Source organism: Sus scrofa, chromosome 13 (assembly GCF_000003025.6).
Source record: "Sus scrofa isolate TJ Tabasco breed Duroc chromosome 13, Sscrofa11.1, whole genome shotgun sequence".
Taxonomy (NCBI): Eukaryota; Metazoa; Chordata; class Mammalia; order Artiodactyla; family Suidae; genus Sus; species Sus scrofa.
Window position 1 is genome coordinate 33,512,714 of NC_010455.5, and position 20,622 is coordinate 33,533,335.

At 38.2% G+C, this 20,622-nt stretch overlaps 1 protein-coding gene across 15 annotated transcripts in view; it reads left to right on the forward strand.

The window, feature by feature from the left end:
• The window catches only part of DOCK3 (dedicator of cytokinesis 3), a 504,996-nt gene that overhangs the window by 360,576 nt on the left and 123,798 nt on the right, over positions 1 to 20,622 (forward strand). For all 15 annotated transcript variants that reach the window (XM_021068831.1, XM_021068838.1, XM_021068839.1 and 12 more), the window contains 3 exons: positions 326 to 407; positions 6,443 to 6,503; positions 7,747 to 7,894. In XM_021068831.1, coding sequence (XP_020924490.1) covers positions 326 to 407; positions 6,443 to 6,503; positions 7,747 to 7,894 — 291 coding nt within the window. The remainder of the gene's footprint in view (positions 1 to 325; positions 408 to 6,442; positions 6,504 to 7,746; positions 7,895 to 20,622) is intronic.

Consider the following 20,622-nt stretch of genomic DNA (forward strand, 5'->3'; position numbering starts at 1 on the left):
CTTACTGTTATGCCCAGAGCTTTGAGGGGTATTTGGGAAAAATAGAATACATAACCCTCATTGCTGCCCTCAGGGAGCACACACCTTTAGGGGCATGAGAGCCACAACTGGCAAGTAAATAGCAACACCTATCAAGCAGTTTTGTAGTCTCTGTTGCATGTTGCTTGGCAAGAAAATAGTTTCCTGCCCCTAGACATGTGCTTTTGGCCTTGCTGGTCACTGTGAGCTGTCCCGGAAGTGTTTAGGCTTACTCTGTAAATGGCCTTTTTATTTGTTCTGGAGCATGCAGTCCCTTACATTTCTGTCTCTTTCTCCTACATTTCAGTGAGCGGTTTCTGGTGAGACTGAACAAGAATGGTGGGCCAAGGAACCCAGAGAAGATAGAACGAATGTGTGCCCTTTTTACAGTATGTGCAAATTCTCTTTCCCTTCTCTGCTGTTGACTCTAACTAGGGCCCTGCTATGTAGATATTGTTGCTCTGGAAACAAGCGTTTATTCTTATTTCCCCATGCACTGTGGAGAATAGAACTTGATTTATGTTTCTCTCAGGTTTTAATGAAATATTTAAGAAAACCGAAATTAACTTCTGTTTTAATTGAATTTTTTATTAAAGAAACACAATCAAATACCTTTTACTAGTGTACATTTTAAAAGTTATTTAATAGATACTTAAAATCTGAGAAAAGGTCTTTCTTACTATTCTTATTCAGGGCCACTGGGAATTTCTCTAATGTCTAAGTACAGTTTCTCTAAAGGCATCTACCAGATTTATAGCTTTGTAGTTTTTTAGTGAGTTCACATAAAGAGAGACAAACTAAATAGTCCTCCTTTTTTCAAACATTAAACAGAGAATCCCTTTGTGCCACGATCCATACTTTCATTTTTTCTGAATAACCAAGCTATTATTCTTGGTCTTCAAGATCACGGACTCATCAAAATCTTGGTAACCTGTTTATTGGAAAGTGCTCACCCTCACAATACCACATTGCCTTGTATACCCTTAAAGTTGATTCTGATTTACTAAATTTTTTTTACCCAGTTGTAAAACTTAACTGCCCAGCTGCATTTGAGTTTATTTACTGAAGAGAAAAACAAGATCATGTCACTGTTTTAAACCAGCTTTGACTGCTGTGGATTCTTTTCTCTGCTTCAGTGATACTGAGATACATCAAAACCTGTTGAGTGCAGGGAAGTATGATAGTGTCATAGTGCCACTACCCTTGTATGTGGTTTTTGATTGACATGTGACAGTCAGGTATCTCAAGGCTTATGGTGTGCCTCTTAAACACAAATGTGGTTTATCTAGGGCTCTAATATGTGACTTTCTCTGAAAGATAAAATTGAATTTGTTTACCTGACTTTTTTGTTCATTTACTACAACTTTATGTTATCAGAACTTCAAATGATGTTACTGCAGAGTCATAAGCCTCTTTTACAGGGGTAGCTTTTATTAAAAATGCTCCAGAAGTACAGAAAAATTTACAAATCTAGCTGAGCTAGAATGAAATTTTGTACATCTTTGAGCTCAGCATTCAAAGCTTAGGAGATAATGCAGAAAGTGAAAGCATGAAAAGCAGACCCGTGGAGACAGTGAAGGGATTTGAGGTGGTTTAGTCTGGAAAGATCAATGCTATTTCTTCAGTATGAGAAGGACCAAGAAAAGAGTCCAAACTGAGGTAATGAGGTTAGGTTAGTATATTGGGGGAGAGCTTCTGAAGGCCTCTGAGTGCCTGAACAGTGAGCTGGTTCTCTGGGGCCACCTTCCTGAAACAGGATAGAATGAGATGAGAAACCTATCTGTGTAGAATGTCCCAGTGACCTTAGGAGACTTTTCTAGACCCGGTTCTCTGATATTATTTGGTTAAAGCAGCAAAAGAAATCATTGATTCCTTGTTCTTTGGCATTGTGGGAACAGAGCTCTGTGTGTGCTATCCTTGAATATGATGAGTGCAGTCCTTGTCTCTTGAAAAATGAACTTAATTATGATGATATTTGAATGTAATTACAGTAAATCAAAATTTTCATTTAGCTGCATTTTAATTATCTGTATGGGCCCAGAGGCCTAAGCTGTAGCTCCAGCTTTATAAATCTGAGAGGCACATAACACTTATGATGTGCTCTTATTCTGCCACAGTGGGAAGACACAAGGCTGCTAAAAATACCCACTTTTATAATTCCCTTTGCAGTACAGCCCTGAATTTTTTGTAAAGATCCTAAAGACGATTTGAGGAATTTTTTTCAAAGCCCACAAGATTTTTGAACAACATTGTCCTTAGCAGGATTTTCATGTTTTGCTTAAAGCTTTATGAAATAATAAAAGCTATATGAAATAATAATTTTGGTGGAACCTGATTTCTAATTACTTAAGACTTGAGTTCCTCCTCTGGGCCAAAGGAATTTTCCAGATTGACATATGTGTTGCAGAGTTTTAGAGTAAATGCAAGGAAAATGCAGCCATAGCTGTGGTCAGTGTCACCCTGTTAGCTTACCTAAGCATCAAGAAGAGGGTACAAATGGAGTGGTCTTGCAGGGTTATTCAAGCTGACTTCAGAGCCACATTACAGTCACATTATCTGTTCACAGTCCTGTTCTTGGTAAAGGTTGTTTTTTTCCTGACTGTGTTAAATTTCAGAGCTTTCTGTGCAGGAAGAATTTTGTCAAAAAAGGAAGTGTTTCATATTTATGTGAACGTCTAATACAGTGAGGATTTTGATGCTTTTCATGATCAGCAATGGCTGTGTATATGTGCATGAGAGAACATATCTGTGTCTTAACTGTTTATTAGATGTCCAGCAACTGTTTATTAGATGTCCTGTGCCTCACACACAGTGCCTAGCAAATACTAAGGTCTCAATAATTTGTGACATAAATAAATGAATGTATGTTTATTTTCTCTTATATTTGAGTGACTAACTCAGAAAATGAATTTGTGGGTTTTTTTTCTCCTTCATTGGTTTGGCATTATATGTTTCACATTTATTTATACTCTTTCACATTTCAAAATAGAATTTTAGGTAGTGATTTCTTGGAATTAAGAGTGAACTTGATTATTAGTATAATAACATCATTTGTTAAAATATTGTCTTCTTTTCTATAGCATAAGAATGAATAAGTTGGCTGTATTTTATATTTGTAAATCCCATTATCTCTACAGAAAAAGTCAGTCCAGGCACAGGGAAGTGAAATGACTTTTCCCTGTTTCAAATGGCACATCAGCAACTGAACAGATGCTGATCCCTGAATCACTATCCTCTCTACCCAGCAGGTAGTTGGGAACCAGCTTCCTAATTATGTAGGATTGGAGGGTATGATCCATTGAGTAAATCTGGATTCAAACCCTGCTCACCAGATGAATGGTGGGTGAGTTACCTCTCTTCCCATCTTAGTTTTACTGGTCTTGTGACATGGATGGTCATACTTAGTCTTAGAGAGTGTAGGTTTAATAACTCTATGATAAGGGTGTTTCACCATGCTCTTATACTTAATAAGATAGCTTTTACATTGAATTTTGACATTGGAATTATGTAAAACTTACAAATTATATTTTGACTTAAAATATTTTTCTTATGCTTATTATTCCCTTATTTTTATTGACTTCAAATAAATGCCACAGAAAGTTCTGGGTACCATGTGCAACATGGTCAGAAAGAGCCCCAGAGTTCCCATTGTGCCTCATTGGGTTAGGAACCCAACTAGTATCCATGAGGATGTGGGTTCGATCCCTGGCCTCACTCAATGGGTTTAGGATCCAGTGTTGCCATGAGCTGTGGTGTAGGTCGCAGACGCAGCTCGGATCTGGCGTTGCTGTGGCTGTGACAAAGGCCAGCAGCAGCTGCAGCTCCTATTTGACCCCCAGCCTGAGAATTTCCATATGCTGCAGGTGCAACCCTAAAAAGTCAAAAAAAAAAAAAAAAAAAAAAGCCCATACCCAGCCGCTTAGAAAATATCATAAATTATATTTAGGCTTCTTCCTTTTATTCACTTAAACAGAGCCAAGGGAGAGGTCCCATGCTCTTGCGCACAACCCATTTGGCTAGTGTTTGGTCAGCTTTGGTAACTGGTTTGAATTCTATAGGTATATTGGGATTTATAATTATACTCATTTGATAGTTTGGATTAACACAATCCAAGCTATATAGAAGGAACCATTTCACTTCGAAGTGTGTCGTTTTTATATCCTTCAGTAATAAACTTGTTTCAGTCCCCCAAATTACATAAAAATGGTAATCTGTTTTTTAATTTCTGTTTGTTATTTAGTGGCCATCTTAATATGTGTCAAAATACATTGCTATTTGAGTATATCATTTTAAACTGAAAGGTTTATTGAAATGGAGTCTGAAACATCCTTTTTCAATATCAAAAGACAACTTTCATGCAAAAATATATCTTTATGATTACACAGATAACAATTTATGTGGGAATTCCCATGGTGGCACATTGGATTAAGGATCTGGCATTGTTACAGCTATGGAATAGGTCACAGCTGCAGCTTGGATTCAATCCCTGGCCTGGAAACTTCCATATATTGCAGATGCGGCCAAAAAATACAAGAAAAACTATTTATGTGAAATCGCTTTTTTTTTTTTTTTTTTTTTTTTTTTGCATTTTAGGGCCACACCTGCAGCATAGGGAGGTTCCTAGGCTAGGGGTTGATTCAGAGCTACAGCTGCCAGCCTACACCACAGCCACAGCAATACCAGATCTGAGCTATGTCTGTGACCTACACCACAGCTGACAGCAATGCCGGATCCTTAGCCCACCGAGCAAGGCCAAGGATTGAACCTGCAACCTCATGGTTTCTAGTCAGATTCATTTACACTATGCCACAACGGGAACTCCTATGTGAAATTGTTTTGTAAAGCATTTCATTGTCAATACATTTCATTATTCCATTAAAGATTTGACAAAATATTATAACCACCTAGAATCTAAAAGCTTCAATTTCACCATTACACATTACTTTTTGATGTCTCCTTTTCTTTCATATGTTCAGGACCACTCTAGAAGGCAGAGCTGGGATTATGGTAAAGCAAGCAAAGCACAGGATCCTGAGAATGAAAACTTCTTGGATTTTGTACTTTAAGTGCCTTGCTTGCCTCACCCTAGCCCTAATCCTGCTACAGGATATAAACATAAAGCAAACATGGGGTTTCTGGATCCAAAGCTCATTCCAAATCATGAGTACACTTTGATTGTCCCTTTTCCTGCTTTATTGAAAAGGGGGACTAATAAAAAGATGAAAGATGGGAGGGAAATGGAACTGAGGGACCTTTTCCTGGAAACAAAAGGGAAATCACAGGAACCTGTCTCATTAAAGATGGTGATTACTCCATCAGTCATCATTCAGAACAGTGGAGTGAACAGCAAGTTGATGACCTGACAAAAAGTCTGAAACAGAATACATATTAAAGGGAGTTTTATTAAAGTATAATGTGTTAAATAAAGTATAAATATATACCCATAAACATTTCAAAATATGTTCTAAACAAATAATTTAGTGTATGGAATTATTTTTATAACTCTAGTTTTTGAAGTTTCTGATTCTGGATCAGATTTGTTTACTTAAAGGAATCCATTAAAATTTTCTAGGTAAAACAATTTTCAGCTTTATAGCTTCAGCACAATGGTACATATTTAAATTTAGAAATGGGTGATCTAGTTATTGAAGTTTCACTAAAACTATATTAATCTCTTTTCTAGAGACCATATCTAATGTGTAATAATCATTTTTGGACAATAGAGTAAATGTAAAATTAGTAGAGAATAAACTTTCAGAATTTCAGTCATTAGTGAGCCTTTTGGTGTTTTACCATTTTTTTGTGCATTAAAAATTTCTTTTGTTGGAGTTCCCATTGTGGCTCAGTGGTTAACGAATCTGACTAGGAACCATGAGGTTGCAGGTTCGGTCCCTGGCCTTGCTCAGTGGGTTAAGGATCCGGCATCGCCATGAGCTGTGGTGTAGGTTGCAGGTGCGGCTCAGATCCCACATGGCTGTGGCTGTGGCGTAGGTCGGAGGCTACAGCTCCGATTCAACCCCTAGCCTGGGAAATTCCATATGCCACCAGTGTGGCCCTAAAAAGCAAAAAAAAAAAAAAAAAAAAAAAAAAAAATTCTTTTGTTATAAAATGTTTTATATGATTTTAGAATAAACATGGATAAGGCAATGTCATGAAGATTTCTATTATGAGAACATTTGTAGGTATTTGTTCGGTGGTCTAAATAAGGGCTAGAAAAAAATTGTCAATAAAATAAACTTCCGAAGGCATATGAGATATCCACACTTTCAGTGCAGGAATCTTATAACACTAAATTTATAGGTGCTTTAATATTACCCTTCCCCCACTTATAATACTGAAACAAAAGCAAAACATTATGAGGTTTGAAGTGAAAAAATTATAATTATTTTTTGCCTTAATTTACTTACTTGTTCTCTTCTCTTAGGATCTGAGCAGCAAAGATATGAAGAGAGACTTATATATAGTTGCCCATGTGATACGAATAGGTATGATCAATTTTATCTATTTACATAACTAAGACCAGCCCAACTTGGGATAAGCATCCATTATGTATGACCCTTGTCTTCTCCCTAGCTCCTCCCTGTTACTTCAGGTCTCGAGATAAGAATCTGGCTTATATTAGAGCTCTACCCTAAGCTCAGCTTATGTAATAGCTGAATTTGGTGTAAATGAAAGGATTTTTTTTTCCCACTGAAAATTTCCTGCTCCCGATTTGTTTTTGGACCAATGTTCTTTATTTCAAGTCGTTATTTTTTTTACATTCTCTCCACCTATTTCTCAGCCTCTGAACCAGCCCTCTGCCTCAGAGAACTTATAACAGGTTGCTAGGGTTGCCAGCTTAACAAGTAGTGAATGGCTTTTGCTGTGTTTTGTATCCAAAAGTGTGTAACTGTGCTATTTTCCACAAAGTCAGAGTTACTATCATTACTGCAGAAGATAGGTGGTATCTCATGTCTACCCCACCCAAAATGAAAATAGTGATTTTTTGCTTCCTGGTTTTCCCCAGTCTTATTTCAAGTTTATGAAATAATTTGGGGGCCTTTGACTAAAAGGTCTTTCTTCATAGGTTTGGTTTTCTGGCATCTCTTGGACATTTTTATCAAAGAATATATTTAATCCTTTGCCAGCAAAATAACTATTTAGCTGTACTTGATAAAACATTTGTTGAGGTTCCAGTTTTACATTTCAAGTCCTGTTGCCACTGTAGGCATAGCCTTGATAAGCAGGGCAAGTAAGCTCCCATTTACTTTCTGAGACTATTCTCACTCCCACAGTGGTTCATGAGCAGCTTTGGCAGCAGAATTTGGTTAGAAGAATTGTACATTGTCCTCCTTATCTGTGCATACATAGTTTTTATCTGGCAACTAAGATACTAAATGATGCATCCTAAATATACCAAAGAAGTTTAAATCTATTAGCATGCTGGTTTTTCTAAGAAATTCATGAAACCACTGTTTTATATCATATGATTAATAAATGTACTGTTGGTGTTGAGGTGGGTAGCATGAATGATTAATTGAATGTGGTGCAGGGGAAGAGCCCTGGCCAAAGTCTTGTTTGGCATTCCTCCACATAAGTATCCTTGCATCCTTAGATGGCTCCCTTCATCTTCCAATTTAAACAGTCTCTAAAATGCCTGTAGTTCTGGCATCCTTGGATGACAATTCAGTGATCCTGTAGAGGGACAAAGAGTTCTCAGTCTGACGGGTGTTTTCTGCTGTGCCCCAGGCCGGATGCTTCTAAATGACTCAAAGAAGGGCCCTGCTCACCTGCACTACCGAAGACCATATGGATGTGCTGTCCTAAGTGTCCTGGATGTCCTGCAGTCGCTCACAGAATTGAAGGAAGAAAAGGATTTTGTTCTTAAGGTTTACACGTGAGTAACTGACATCAGAAATATTAATGATTTGCAGCATAAAACATACCAGCACTGCCCTTGAGAGCAGCAGTCCTCAAGCTTTGCAAGACACAAAATCATCAGAATACATAGGATAGGGAGTTTTTTTAAAATGCTAAGATTTTTCCATCTAAGGTTTGGGGTGGACCCAAGCAACTGTATTTTTAATAAGCTTTCCAGTCAATTCTAAAGCAGCTGAACTTGGAACTTTCTATCCTAAAGTAAAATTCTGGAAGTACACATTTCCTTTTCTATCCAGGACCAACCAACTTTATTATGTATTTACAGGAAAACTCATAATCTAATTTTTTGTGTTTTGGCTATAAAAGAGTCATCTCTGTCTAATACTTGCCCACCAGCTATTGTAACCGAGCTGGCTACTGGTGTAAATTGCTTCAGAAAATGATCATGAGTCAGGTTGCCCTCTTGGAAAAAAGGTTGCCCTCACTTTTTCTGAGGAGCTGAGATTTACTCTTCATTTCTGCCACCACAGATCTGTAACTACCCACCCAAGCATGGCGTTATTTTTGTGTGTTCATCAGCCAAGGGCTCTGCCTTTGAGAAGCAGTGCATCTCCTCCTGACTCTTGTTAAGCAATAGAAGAAAGAAAGAGAGAGAGAAAAATAACACCAAATGCAGGAATATTGTCTGTCTTTGTTTATAAAGATTTTGGCATGAATCACAGAGCTGAAATCATGATCAGTGGTGAATTTAGTGAGTTTTTAAAGCAAGTATATTTTTAACTGTGAAAAGTATTTTTATAAATCTTTTAGTTTTAACCCAATACTGTTTTGCAAATTAAATCTAATACTGTCAATCACCAAGTTTATATGTCTTCACCATAATATTTGTGGGTATTTTTCTGTATTATCTTTTCTATCTGATTCAGGCATGAAGTGAACTTAATTCACAGTTTTGCTTAATTTGGGCCTTTGTATAATCAACCACATTTTATTAATTTCAAAATAAAAGCCCAGATCTCCTTATTACCTATTTTGCCTTAAGTTCTGTTTCGTTTAGACTTGTGTGGAGATCTTCCTTTGAAATAATAACTTACAAAGAAAATTTTGGCAGGTTTTCTCTTCCTTGCATGCATCAGGCGTAGTCTTTCTCCATATACCACATCTCTTCATTGGTAGGTGGTGGGACCTGCTTCTTGATACAACTTCCTCCCTTTGAAAAGGATTAAACAGAAATTTAGAATCACCATCATTATCATCTCACTCCACTGTCTTTTCCAAGGGCAAGGGGTTTATAGATAGCACTCCAAAGTTGCATCTGTGCATTTATCAGCTATTCCTTGTTCCATTACAGATTCTCGTTTTGGATAGGGGCTTGCACAGCATCTCTTGAAATCATGCTGTCAAGCTTAATTGGCCTAATTGCTTCTGAAACAACAGCTTTCAGTTACCAACATGTCACTTTGCAAGTGGGATCTGTGTATAGCTTTTTCTTAGCTCTTTCCTCTGAGCCGTGCTTAATATATCAGTTCAGAAATTCCCAAGAAAGATTTTTTTACAGAGAAGTTTAAAACAATTTTTTGAAGGACTTATACAGTTTAAATGTAGGATAATTTTTTCCACTTGACAATATTAACAGACTCTCAAAGACACTTCCAGCTGCATCTTGATAAAATTGATTTTGTGCATGGTAATGGAATTCCTCTAGGGTTAGTGTTTTAAATCTACATCAGCACAGTGAATTCAGCCCTCAGGAGAAGTAATATTTTCCAATAAGTTTTAGAAGACATATTTGTTTATTGAATTGGAAGCTTAAAGGTTTGACTAATAGCTATTGATAGTGGTTTCACCCTTGCTAGGATAGAATTTTGCAAGAATTTAAAAACCTCTTGGAGTTCCCGTCATGGCTCAGTGGTTAACGAACCCCACTAGTGACCATGAGGTTGAGGGTTTGATCCCTGGCCTCGCTGAGTGGGTTAAGGATCTGGCATTGCCATGAGCTGTGGTGTAGGTTGCAGACACAGCTTGGATCCCGCATTGCTGTGGCTGTGGCGTAGGCTGGCAGCTATAGCTCTGATTCGACCCCTAGCTTAGGAACTTCCATATGCCACAGGTGCAGCCCTGAAAAGACAAAAGACAAAAAAAGAAAGAAACAGAAAAAAAAACACCTCTTGTATAGTTTTAATCACTGAATTGGCAAGATATCTCATTAGTTGTTGACATTCTCATCCTTTTTTTTTATTATTCAGAGTCAGCCTCAAGTCCTTCTTTGTTACTTGCCATGATTACTGCTCCAGCTTTATAGATGTTTAATATCATGTTTGTTGGGAAGGTATCACATCCTTTTAAAAAAAATCTCAACAAGTTGAGGTGTAAAAACTAGGTTGCTTTTTTTTTTTTTTTTTTTTTTTTTTGTCTTTTTTAGGGCCTCACCCACAGCATAGAGAAGGTTAAATCAGAGTTGCAGCTGCTGGCCTACGCCCCAGCCTCAATAAAGCCAGATCTGAGCTGTGTCTGTGACCTACACCACAGCTCACAGCAATGCTGGATCCTTAACCCACTGATTAAGGCCAGGGATCAAACCCGTGTCCTCATACTAGTCAGGCTCATTACTGCTGCGCTGCAATGGGAATTCCCAAAACTAGGCTGCTTTTTAATGATCCAGAAGCCCTAAAAATAATAAATGAATAACCACTACATGAAGTTCATTCTAATATAAATATCGGATGTTTCCTCTTGGCCAGAGGGTCAAAGGTCATAAGCAGACACAAAGCTTGCTGAATCTGGAGCCTAGGATATAAAAGGAGAGGAATGTCAAGGAGCTAAAGCTAGTATTAGGGTAGGGTGGTGGGTGTCCATAAATAGTGCATGTGACCATACAGGATGCCTCTGAATATGTGATGACAGCTCTCCAACTTCACAATGAAAAAAGCCCAGACATTTTTAGGCTGACCTAAATGAAATAGATAGATAACTACTTAAATACATTTATTGTTTTAGTTATACTTTAAATCATATTATATAAAATATATATTACACATTATATACTCAATCACATATTATGTAAAATTAAGAAATATTGCTTCTTCCCTATTCACAATTTTTTTTTTTTGTCTTTTGTCTTTTTAGGGCCTCATCCGGGGCATATGGAGGTTTCCAGGCCAGGGGTCGAATCGGAGCTGTAGCCGCTGGCTTACACCACAGCCACAGCAGTGTGGAATCCGAGCCATGTCTGCGACCTACACCACAGCTCACAGCATGATGAGCCATGATGGGAACTACCCCACTCTCAATTTTTAAAAATTTTTTTCATTTAGAAAAATTTTAGGAGTTCCCATCATGGCTCAGTGGTTAATGAATCCGACTAGGAACCACGAGGTTGTGGGTTTGATCCCTGGCTTTGCTCAGTGGGTTAAGGATCCAGCATTGCCGTGAGCTGTGGTCTAGGTTGCAGACGCAGCTTGGATCCCGAGTTGTTGTGGCTCTGGCATAGGCCGGCGGCCTCAGCTCCGATTTGACCCCTAGCCTGGCAACCTCCATATGCCATGGGAGTGGCCCTAGAAAAGGCAAAAAGACTAAAAAATAAATAAAATAAAAAATTTTTGTTGAAGTATAATTGATTTAAAAATGTGTTAATTTCTTCTGTACCATAGGTAATTCAGTTAGACATATATACATATCCATTCTTTCTCAGATTCTTTTCCCATATAGGTTATCACAGAATATTCAATAGAGTTCCCACTCTCCAATTTAATGCGATGATTTTATTCAATTTCTTTATGTGTGACCATGGCAAATGGTCTTTGCATCACTAAAGCCATTTTCTGAGTCATCTGATATGGTTTTCCAAGGTACATTATTTTCCCTCCCATCAGGTTGGTTTTGATATATCACTCTTGGAAACCTTGATGATGCTTTCAATGGAAATTCATCTTGAGGCCCAATTACATATTTGCTGAACACTTGGATGCTTGATTTTTTTGTTGTTGTTGTTATTTTCACTTGTACTGTAAGCCCTATGTATGTGACCTTAAGGATACAACTACTTACTATGCTGCTTTTAAGGTGAGTTTTACAGTAATATCCAACACTTCAATTTGGAGGTCATCTCCAAGGATAATTACTAAACCTGTGTAGTTTTGCTCTTTGAAAGAATGTTTAACCAATTTTGCCAGATAAACTTTATAAGCATCTAAAACTTGCATTGATTGAGGATATTTCAGGATAAAGTAACTTATCCAAACAGTGCTGTGATGTTCAAAATAAAGGGATTCAGAGAATGCCCTGTAACACGAAAGGTTTTGTGAGGATGGAAATATAAAATGGCAACCTCTTCTGTGAGTGGTGATTAGAAGGGTATCTCTCCTTATGTTTGGAATAGACACAGGCATTTCCTCAGAACACTGCCTTTGGGTTCTTTGTTTCGTCACCACCTTATCTGTGGGAAGTTGAGGGTACCTGTTTAGGAGCCATCCCTAAGTGGAAACTCATTCTTAAAGGGTAAGTGAGTAAAGGGCCATTGGGCTTCTCTTCTTTTGGTATAGATTAAAGAAGGCTGAAGTCTTTATATGTAGTAACTCTAAATGAACATTTCTGGTTCTCGCTAGTAAGTCAGGTTAGGAAATAGCTCATATTTCTCTCTCTCCTAGCCTAGGCTTTCACAATTTTCAGTGGATCATCATCTACCCAAGATTATTATCTGCAGGGTCCATTATCACCATTCAGACCCATGTTGTTTTGGCATCTGCACCAAATGTCTTCTCAGTCTGTACAAGGGAGACTCAAATCCAGTAGGTCTATGCCCATGACACTGTTCTATTGTGACTTCTAGTGCCCACTATCTCTAACCTCAGTGCCTAACTGAGTTTTATGTGTTGTTGGTGCTGCTGCAAAGCAGAACACATTAAATAATGTGCCAGAATAAAGAAAGTCAGCTTAGGATGACTCCTTGTTCATGCAGAGGTGAGAGGCTCACAACAGGGGTCTATAACGTGGACCTAGTATTGGCACATAAGGTCCCACTTATTCTCTACCACAGGGTCTCTTTCTTTCCTTTTCTCTTCTGCTGCTCTAGGGAGAGTTACATGAGAGTTCAGTGGCTCTACACATAGACCAACATAAAGTTGCCTTTATATAACAACTTTATTAGCTGACTTAAAAGTATATCAGTAGTATGTATGATTCCACCCTGTTTTTTAAAAAACAAATAGGTAATACTTTCATATATTAGATAGATTCAATACATGAGATGATACGGAGTTCTCATCATGGCTCAGTGGTTAACGAATCTGACTAGGAACCACAAGGTTGCGGGTTCGATCCCTGGCCTTGCTCAGTGGGTTAAGGATCCGGCGTTGCCGTGAGCTATGGTGTAGGTTGCAGATGCAGCTTGGATCCCGCGTTGCTGTGGCTGTGGCGTAGGCCGGCGGCTACAGCTCTGATTTGACCCCTAGCCTGGGAACCTCCATGTGCCGCGGGAGCGGCCCAAGAAAATGGCAAAAAGGCAAAAAAAAAAAAAGCATGAGATGATAGAAGCTGTGAAATTTGGAAAAACCACCCTAATTCCCTGAACTTTAGTTTCTTTATCTACAAAATTGGAGAGTGGGATAAGGAAGAAGGTAATGTAAGAGAGACAGAAAAAAAGAACTCATTTGAACTAGTGAATCAAACGAGAGAGAAGTAGAAAAGTAAATGAGACAACTGGTGATTCAGAAAATGAGTTATACCCAAATAATGACATAATGCATTGCCATCTCAAAGGAGTTTTTTTGTCTTTTGGGGGAAGGGCAGTGATTCCTGGTTATTGCAAAGTTCCACTTTTTTTGGCTGGGAGGGGTGAGATAGAGTCTTTATTAAAGATGAATCAGGGCTTAGAATGTAGAGTATGGATTAGATCCTGGAGCAGGAATCTGACAGCTCACAGCAGGTGTCATCCTCCTCCCCACATCCCTCTGTAGACAGGGCTCCCTATGAAGGGGTCTTGTGTCCCCTGTAAAGGTGTGGCTCCCAAGAAACTGGGAAGAGGAGAGACCAGGCTGCACAGGCCCACCCATCCACAGGCATGAGAGGCAGCAGGGGCTAGTAGGAGATGCTGATCCATGTGCCCCCACATGGGCTGGAACGGCAGGAGTGAGATGAGGCTTATGTGTCCTTCATTAATGGAACATGCGGAGTGATGGCTTCATAACCATCTGTGTGGTGAAAGAATGTATTGCAGACTGGGGAAGCTTGTCCTTGCTTTCCTAGGTTGGCTGAGGATTCCATGAAGCTGAACCAATTCTGCTAAAATATGCTGCCTTGCAGATACTTTTTTTCTATTTTGTTTTTTATTAAAGTGTAGTTGATTTACAGTGTTGCATCAATTTTTGCTGTACAGTAAAGTGGCCCAGGCGTACATATATATACATTGTTTTTCTCCTATTATCTTCCATCATGTTCTATCCTGAGATGAGATATATATAGTTCCCTGTGCTATACAGTAGGACCTCATTGCTTATCCATTCCACATGTAATAGTTTGCATCTACCAACCCCAAATTCCCAACCCATCTCACTCCCTTCCCTCTCCCCCTTGGCATCCACAAGTCTGTTCTCTTTGTCTGAGAGTCTGTTTCTGTTCTGTGGATAGGTTCATTTGTGCCATATTTTAGATTCCAGATATAAGTGATAGCATATGGTATTTGTTTTTCTCTTTCTGACATACTTCACTTAATATGAGAATGTCCGGTTGCATCCGTGTTGCTGCAAATGGCATTAATTTGTTCTTTTTGTGGCTGAGTAGTATTCCACTTTATATATACACATCTTCTTAATCCATTCACGTGTCAATGGACATTGAGGTTTTTTCCATGTCTTGGCTATCATGAATAGTGCTGCTATGAACATTGGGGTGCATGTATCTTTTTGAGTTGTAGTTTTGTCCAGTATATGCCCAGGAGTAGGATTTGCTGGCTCATATGGTAGTTCCATATTTAGTTTTCTGAGGAACCTCCATACTGTTTTCCATAGTGGTTGTACCAATTTACATCCCCACTAACAGTGTAGGAGGGTTTCCTTGTCTTCACACACTCTCCATCATTTGTTATTTATAGACTGATTAATGATGGCCATTCTGACCAGTGTGAGGTGGTACCTCATTGTAGTTTTGATTTGCATTTCTCTAGTAATTAGTAATGTTAAGCATCTTTTCATGTACCTTTTGGACATCCATATGTCTTCTTTGGAGAAATGTCTATTTAGGGCTTCTGCCTGTTTTTCAATTGGGTTAATTGTTTTTTTGTTGTTGTTGTTGAGTTGTATGGGTTGTTTGTATATTTTGGAGATGAAGCCCAAAAGTTGGTTGCATCATTTGCAAGGAACTTCTCCCATTCTATGGGTTGTCTTTTTGTTTTTTGTGGGTTTTTTTTTTTTTGTGGTTTCCTTTGCTGTGCAAAAGCATTTTACTTTAATTAGGTCCGTTTGTTTATTTTTGTTTCTATTATATCTATTCTAGAAGGTGGATATAACTAGATATTGCTATGATTTATATCAAAGAGTGTTCTGCCTATCTTTTCCTCTAGGGGGTTTTCAGTATCCGGCCTTGTATTTAAGTCTTTAATCCATTTCGAGTTTATTTCTGTGTATGGTGTTAGAGAATGTTCTCTTTTCATTCTTTTACATGTAACTGTCTGGTTTTCCTGGCACCACTTATTGAAGAGACTGTCTTTCCTCCACTGTGTGTTCATGCCTCCTTTGTTGTAGATTAGTTGGCCAAAGGCACTTAGGTTTATTTCTGGGCTTTCTATCCTGCTCGACTAATCTATGCTTTTGTTTTTAGTCCCAGTACCCTACTGTTTTGATGACTGTAGCTTTGTAGCATATTCTGAAGTCAGGGAGCCTGAATTTTGCAGTTCTGTTTTTCTTTTTCTTTTTCAATATTGCTTTGGCTATTCATGGTCTTTTGTTTTTCCATACAAATTTTTAAATGTCTTGTTCTAGCACTGTGAAGAATGTCAGTAATATGATAGAGATTGCATCAAATCTGTAGATTGCCTTGGGTAGTATCATTTTGACAGTATTGATTCTTTCAGTCCAAGAGCATGTTATATCTTTCCATCTGTTTGTGTCATCTTTGATTTCTTTCATTGATACCTTATAATTATCAGAGTACAGGTCTTTTGTCTCTTTAGCTATGTTTATTCCTAGGTATTTTATTCTTTTTTTTTTTTTTAAATCGTTTGTTTCTTTTAATTTTTTTTTTTTTTTTTTTTTTTCTGTTTCGTGCTGCACTTGGGGCATATGGAAGTTCCCAGGCTAGGGGTGAAGTTGAAGCTGTAGCTGCCACCCTACGCCAGAGCCACAGCAATACCAGATCCAAGCCACGTCTGTGACCTTCCCCACCGCTCACGGCAACGCTGGATCCTGAACCCATTGAGCAAGGCCAGGGATCGAACCCTCAACCTCATGGTTCCTAGTCGGATTCGTTAACCACTGCGCCACGACGGGAACTCTGGTATTTTATTCTTTTTGATGCACTGGTAAATGGGATAGTTTCCCTAATTTCTCTTTCTGATCTTTTATTGTTATGATATGGAAATGCAGTAGAATTCTGTGTATTAATTTTGTATCCTGCAACTTTACCAAATTTGTTGATGAGCTGTAGCATTTTTCTGGTAGCATCTTGTAGGGTTTTCTGTATAAAGTATATCATCTGCAAACAGAGATAGTTTTACTTCTTCCTTTCCAATTTGGATTCCTTTTATTTCTTTTTCTTCTCTTATTGCTGTGACTGGCACTTCCAAAACTATATTGAGTAATAGTGGTGAAAGTAGACATCCCTGTTCTTGATCTTAGCAGAAATGCTTGCCATTTTTCGCCATTGAGAATTATGTTAGCTGTGGGTTTGTCATTAAAGGCCTTTATTATGTCGAGAAAGGTTCCCTCTATGCCCACTTTCTGAAGAGTTTTTATCAGAAGTTGGCATTGAATTGTGTCAGAAGCTTCTTCATCTATTGAGGTGATCATATGGTTTGTGTTCTTTTTTTTTTTTTTTTCTTTCAGGACTGCACCCTTGGCATATGGAGATTCCCAAGGTAAGGATCAAATCAGAGCTGCAGCTACCAGCCCACACCACAGCCACAGCCACACAAGATCAGAGTCGTGTCTGTGACCTACACTACAGCTCACAGCAACACCAGATCCTTAACCCACTAAGCAAGGCCAGGGATCGAACCTGTGTATTCATGGATGCTAGTTAGTTTCATTAACTGCTGAGCCATGACGAGAACTCCTCCAGTTTGTATACTTTAGTTGTTGATGTGGTGTGTCACACAATGATGTATGGATATTGAAGAATCCTTGGATCCCCGGGATAAATCCCACTTAATCATAGTGATCCTTTTAATATGTGGTTGGATTTGGTTTGCTAATATTTTGTTGAGGATTTTTGTATCTATGTTCATCAGTGATATTGGCCTATAATTTTCTTTTTTTGTGGTATCTTTTTCTGATTTTTGTATCAAGGTGATAGACTGAGCTTGGGAGTGATCCTTCCTCTAAAGTTTTTTGGAAGAGTTTCAGAAGAGTAGGTTTTAACTTTTCTCTGAATGTTTGATAGGATTTGCCTGTGAAGCCATCAGTTCCTGAACTTTTGTTTTTTGGAAGTGTTTCTTTTCTTTTTTCCTTTTTGGCCATCCCATGGCATGCATATGGAGTTCATAAGCCGGGGATTACATACAAGCTACAATTTCAACCTACACCACAGCTGTGGTAATGCCAGCTCCTTTAACCCACTTGCTGCGCCAGGGATCAAATCTGTGCCCTGGGGCTGCAGAGACACCACCATTCCTCTTGGGACCCAGTGGGAATACCTGTTTTTTGGGAAGTTTTTTAATTACAGTTTCAATTTCAGTACTTGTGATTGGTCTTTCATATTTTCTATCTCTTCTTGGTTCAGTCTTGTCAGGTTGTACCTTTGTAAGAATCAGTCCATTTCTTCCAGGTTGTCAGTTATATTGGCATATAGTTGCTCATAGTAGACTCTCATGATCCTTTGTATTTATGTGCTATTAGTTGTAACTTCTTTTCCATTTCTAATTTTACTGATTTGAGCCCCCCCACTTCCCTTTTTTTTCTTGATGAGTCTGGCTAAAGGTTTATCAATTTTGTTGATCTTTTCAAAGAACCAACTTTTGGTTTCTTTGCTCTTCTCTGTTGTTTTCTTTGTTTCAATTTTATTGATTTCTGCTCTGGTCTTTATGATTTCTTTCCTTCTACTAATTTTGGGCTTTGTTTTTTCTTCCTTCTCTAGATGTTTCTGGTTAAGTTTAGGTCATTTATTTGAGATTTTTTTCTTGTTTTGTAAGGTAGTATTTTGTTGTTGTTGTTGTCATTTGGTTGGTTGGTTTTGTTTTGTTTTGTTTTGCTTTTTTAGGGCTACACCCGTGGCATACGGAAGTTTCCAGGCTAGAGGTCAAATCAGAGTTGCAGCTGCCAGCCTATACCACAGCCATAGTGATGCTGGATCCAAGCTGTGTCTGTAACCTATACCACAGATCATGGCAACACCGGATCCTTAGCCCACTGAGCAAGGCCTGGGATTGAACTCATGTCCTCATTGATATTAGTCAGGTTCATTACTGCTAAGCCACAACAGGAACTCCTTAATATTGTATTTCTATAGACTTCCTTCTCAGAACTACTTTTGCTGTGTCCCATAGATTTTGGATTATTGTATTTGTTGTCATTTGTCTGTAAGTATCTCTTAATTTTCTCTTTGATTTCTTCAGTGATCCGTTGGTCATTTAGTAGCATATTGTTTAGCTTCCAGGAGTTTGTGTTCTTTGATATTTTTTTTACCCCCTCTGGTAGTTGATTTCTCGTCTCATAGCATTGTGGTCAGAGAAAATGCTTTGTATAGCTTCAGTTTTTTAAATTTTTCCAAAGTTTGGTCTGTGGCCCAAGGTATGATCTATCCTGGAGAATGTTTCCCATGCCCTTGAGAAGAATTATATTCTGCTGCTTTGGGATAGAATGTTCTATAAATATCAGTTAAATCTATCTGGTCTATGGTGTCATTTAAAGCCTTTGTTTCCTTGTTGATTTTCTCTCTTGTTGATCTGTCCATTGATGTAAGTAGGGTGTTAAAGCCCCCCACTATTATTGAATTGCTGTCGATTTTTCCTTTCATGGCTGTTAGCAGTTGCCTTATATACTGCAGTGCTCCTATGTTAGGTGCATATATATTTACAGTTGTTATATCTTCTTCTTGGATTGATCCTTTGATCATTATGTAGTGTCCTTCTTTGACTCTTGTAACAGTCTTTATTTTAAGGTCTATTTTGTCTTATATGAGTATTACTACTCCAGCTTTCCTTTGATTTCCATTTACATATAATACCTTCTTCCCTGCCCTCACTTTTCAGTCTGTATGTGTCATTGTACACAGCATATATATAGATCTTGTTTTTGTATCCATTTAGCCAGTCTGTGTCTTTTGGTTGGAACATGTAGTTCACTTACATTCAATGTAATTATGAATATGTATTAACTTATTGCCATTTTTAAATTTTTTTGGATTTGTTATTTTAGGTCTTTTTTTCTTCCCTCTCTCTTTTATTTCCTTCTTGTGATTTTCTGACTGTCTTTAGTGTTGTATTTGATTTGCTTTTCTTTTTTATGTTTGTGTCTATTGCAGTTTTTTGGTTTGAGGTTCCCATTAGATTTTTTTTTTTTTTCTGCTTTTTAGGGCCATACCCATGGCATATGGAAGCTCCCAGGCTAGGGATCACATCAGAGCTGCAGCTGCCAGCCTGTACTATAGCCACAGCAATACTGGATCTGAGCCACATCTGCAACCTACACCACAACTCAAGGAAATGCCAGATCCTTAACCCACTGAGCAAGGCCAGGGGTCGAAGCCACATCCTCATGAATCCTTGTCAAGTTCATTACCATTGAGCCATGATGGAAACTCCTCTATTAGATTTTCATATATCAAGAAGAATTGGTTTTGGTTGCATGTTTCTTAATTTCAAATGCATTTTCAGTATTCTGTATTTGTCTTCTCCTCTTCTCAGGCTTGCTAGTTTTGACATATTTGCCAATGGGTGATTTCCTACTTTTTTATATATATATTATGTTTGCCTTTACCAATGAGCTTTCTCATTTGTACTTTTCTTGTTTCTGATTGTGGCCTTTTCTTTTCTGCCTAGACAAGCTCCTTTAGTGGTTGTCATAAAGCCTGTTTGGAGGTGCTAAATTCTGTTAGCTTTTGCTTCTCTGAAAAGCATTTGATCTCTCTGTCAAATCTGAATGAGAAGCTTGATGGGTAGAGTATTCTTGGTTTTAGTTTCCTCCCCTTCATCACCTTAAATATATCTTGCCACTCCCTTCTAGCTGGCAGAGTTTCTGCTAAAAAATCAGCTATTACCCTTATGAAGATTCCCTTGTATATTATTTGTTGCTTTTCACTTGTGGCTTTTAATATTTAAAAGTAACAGTCAACATGAAGCCTTTCAGTGCAGAGATAGTATGCTTTCTGCAAACAGGTTGCTCCCAAAAGAGGGAGGAGGCCTATCTGAGATAGTCATACCCCATCCTTGGGTATGACTGACCAAAGAAGTTACTCTTTTTCCCAGGAAAGTATTGAAGGGGTAGAAGTGTTACTCATGGAAGCCTTTTCACCACCTGGGAAGCAGAATAAAAATAGGTGTGTTTGTCTTCCTTTTTAATTGACTTATTAAAATAAACATATGTAAGTTATAAGAAA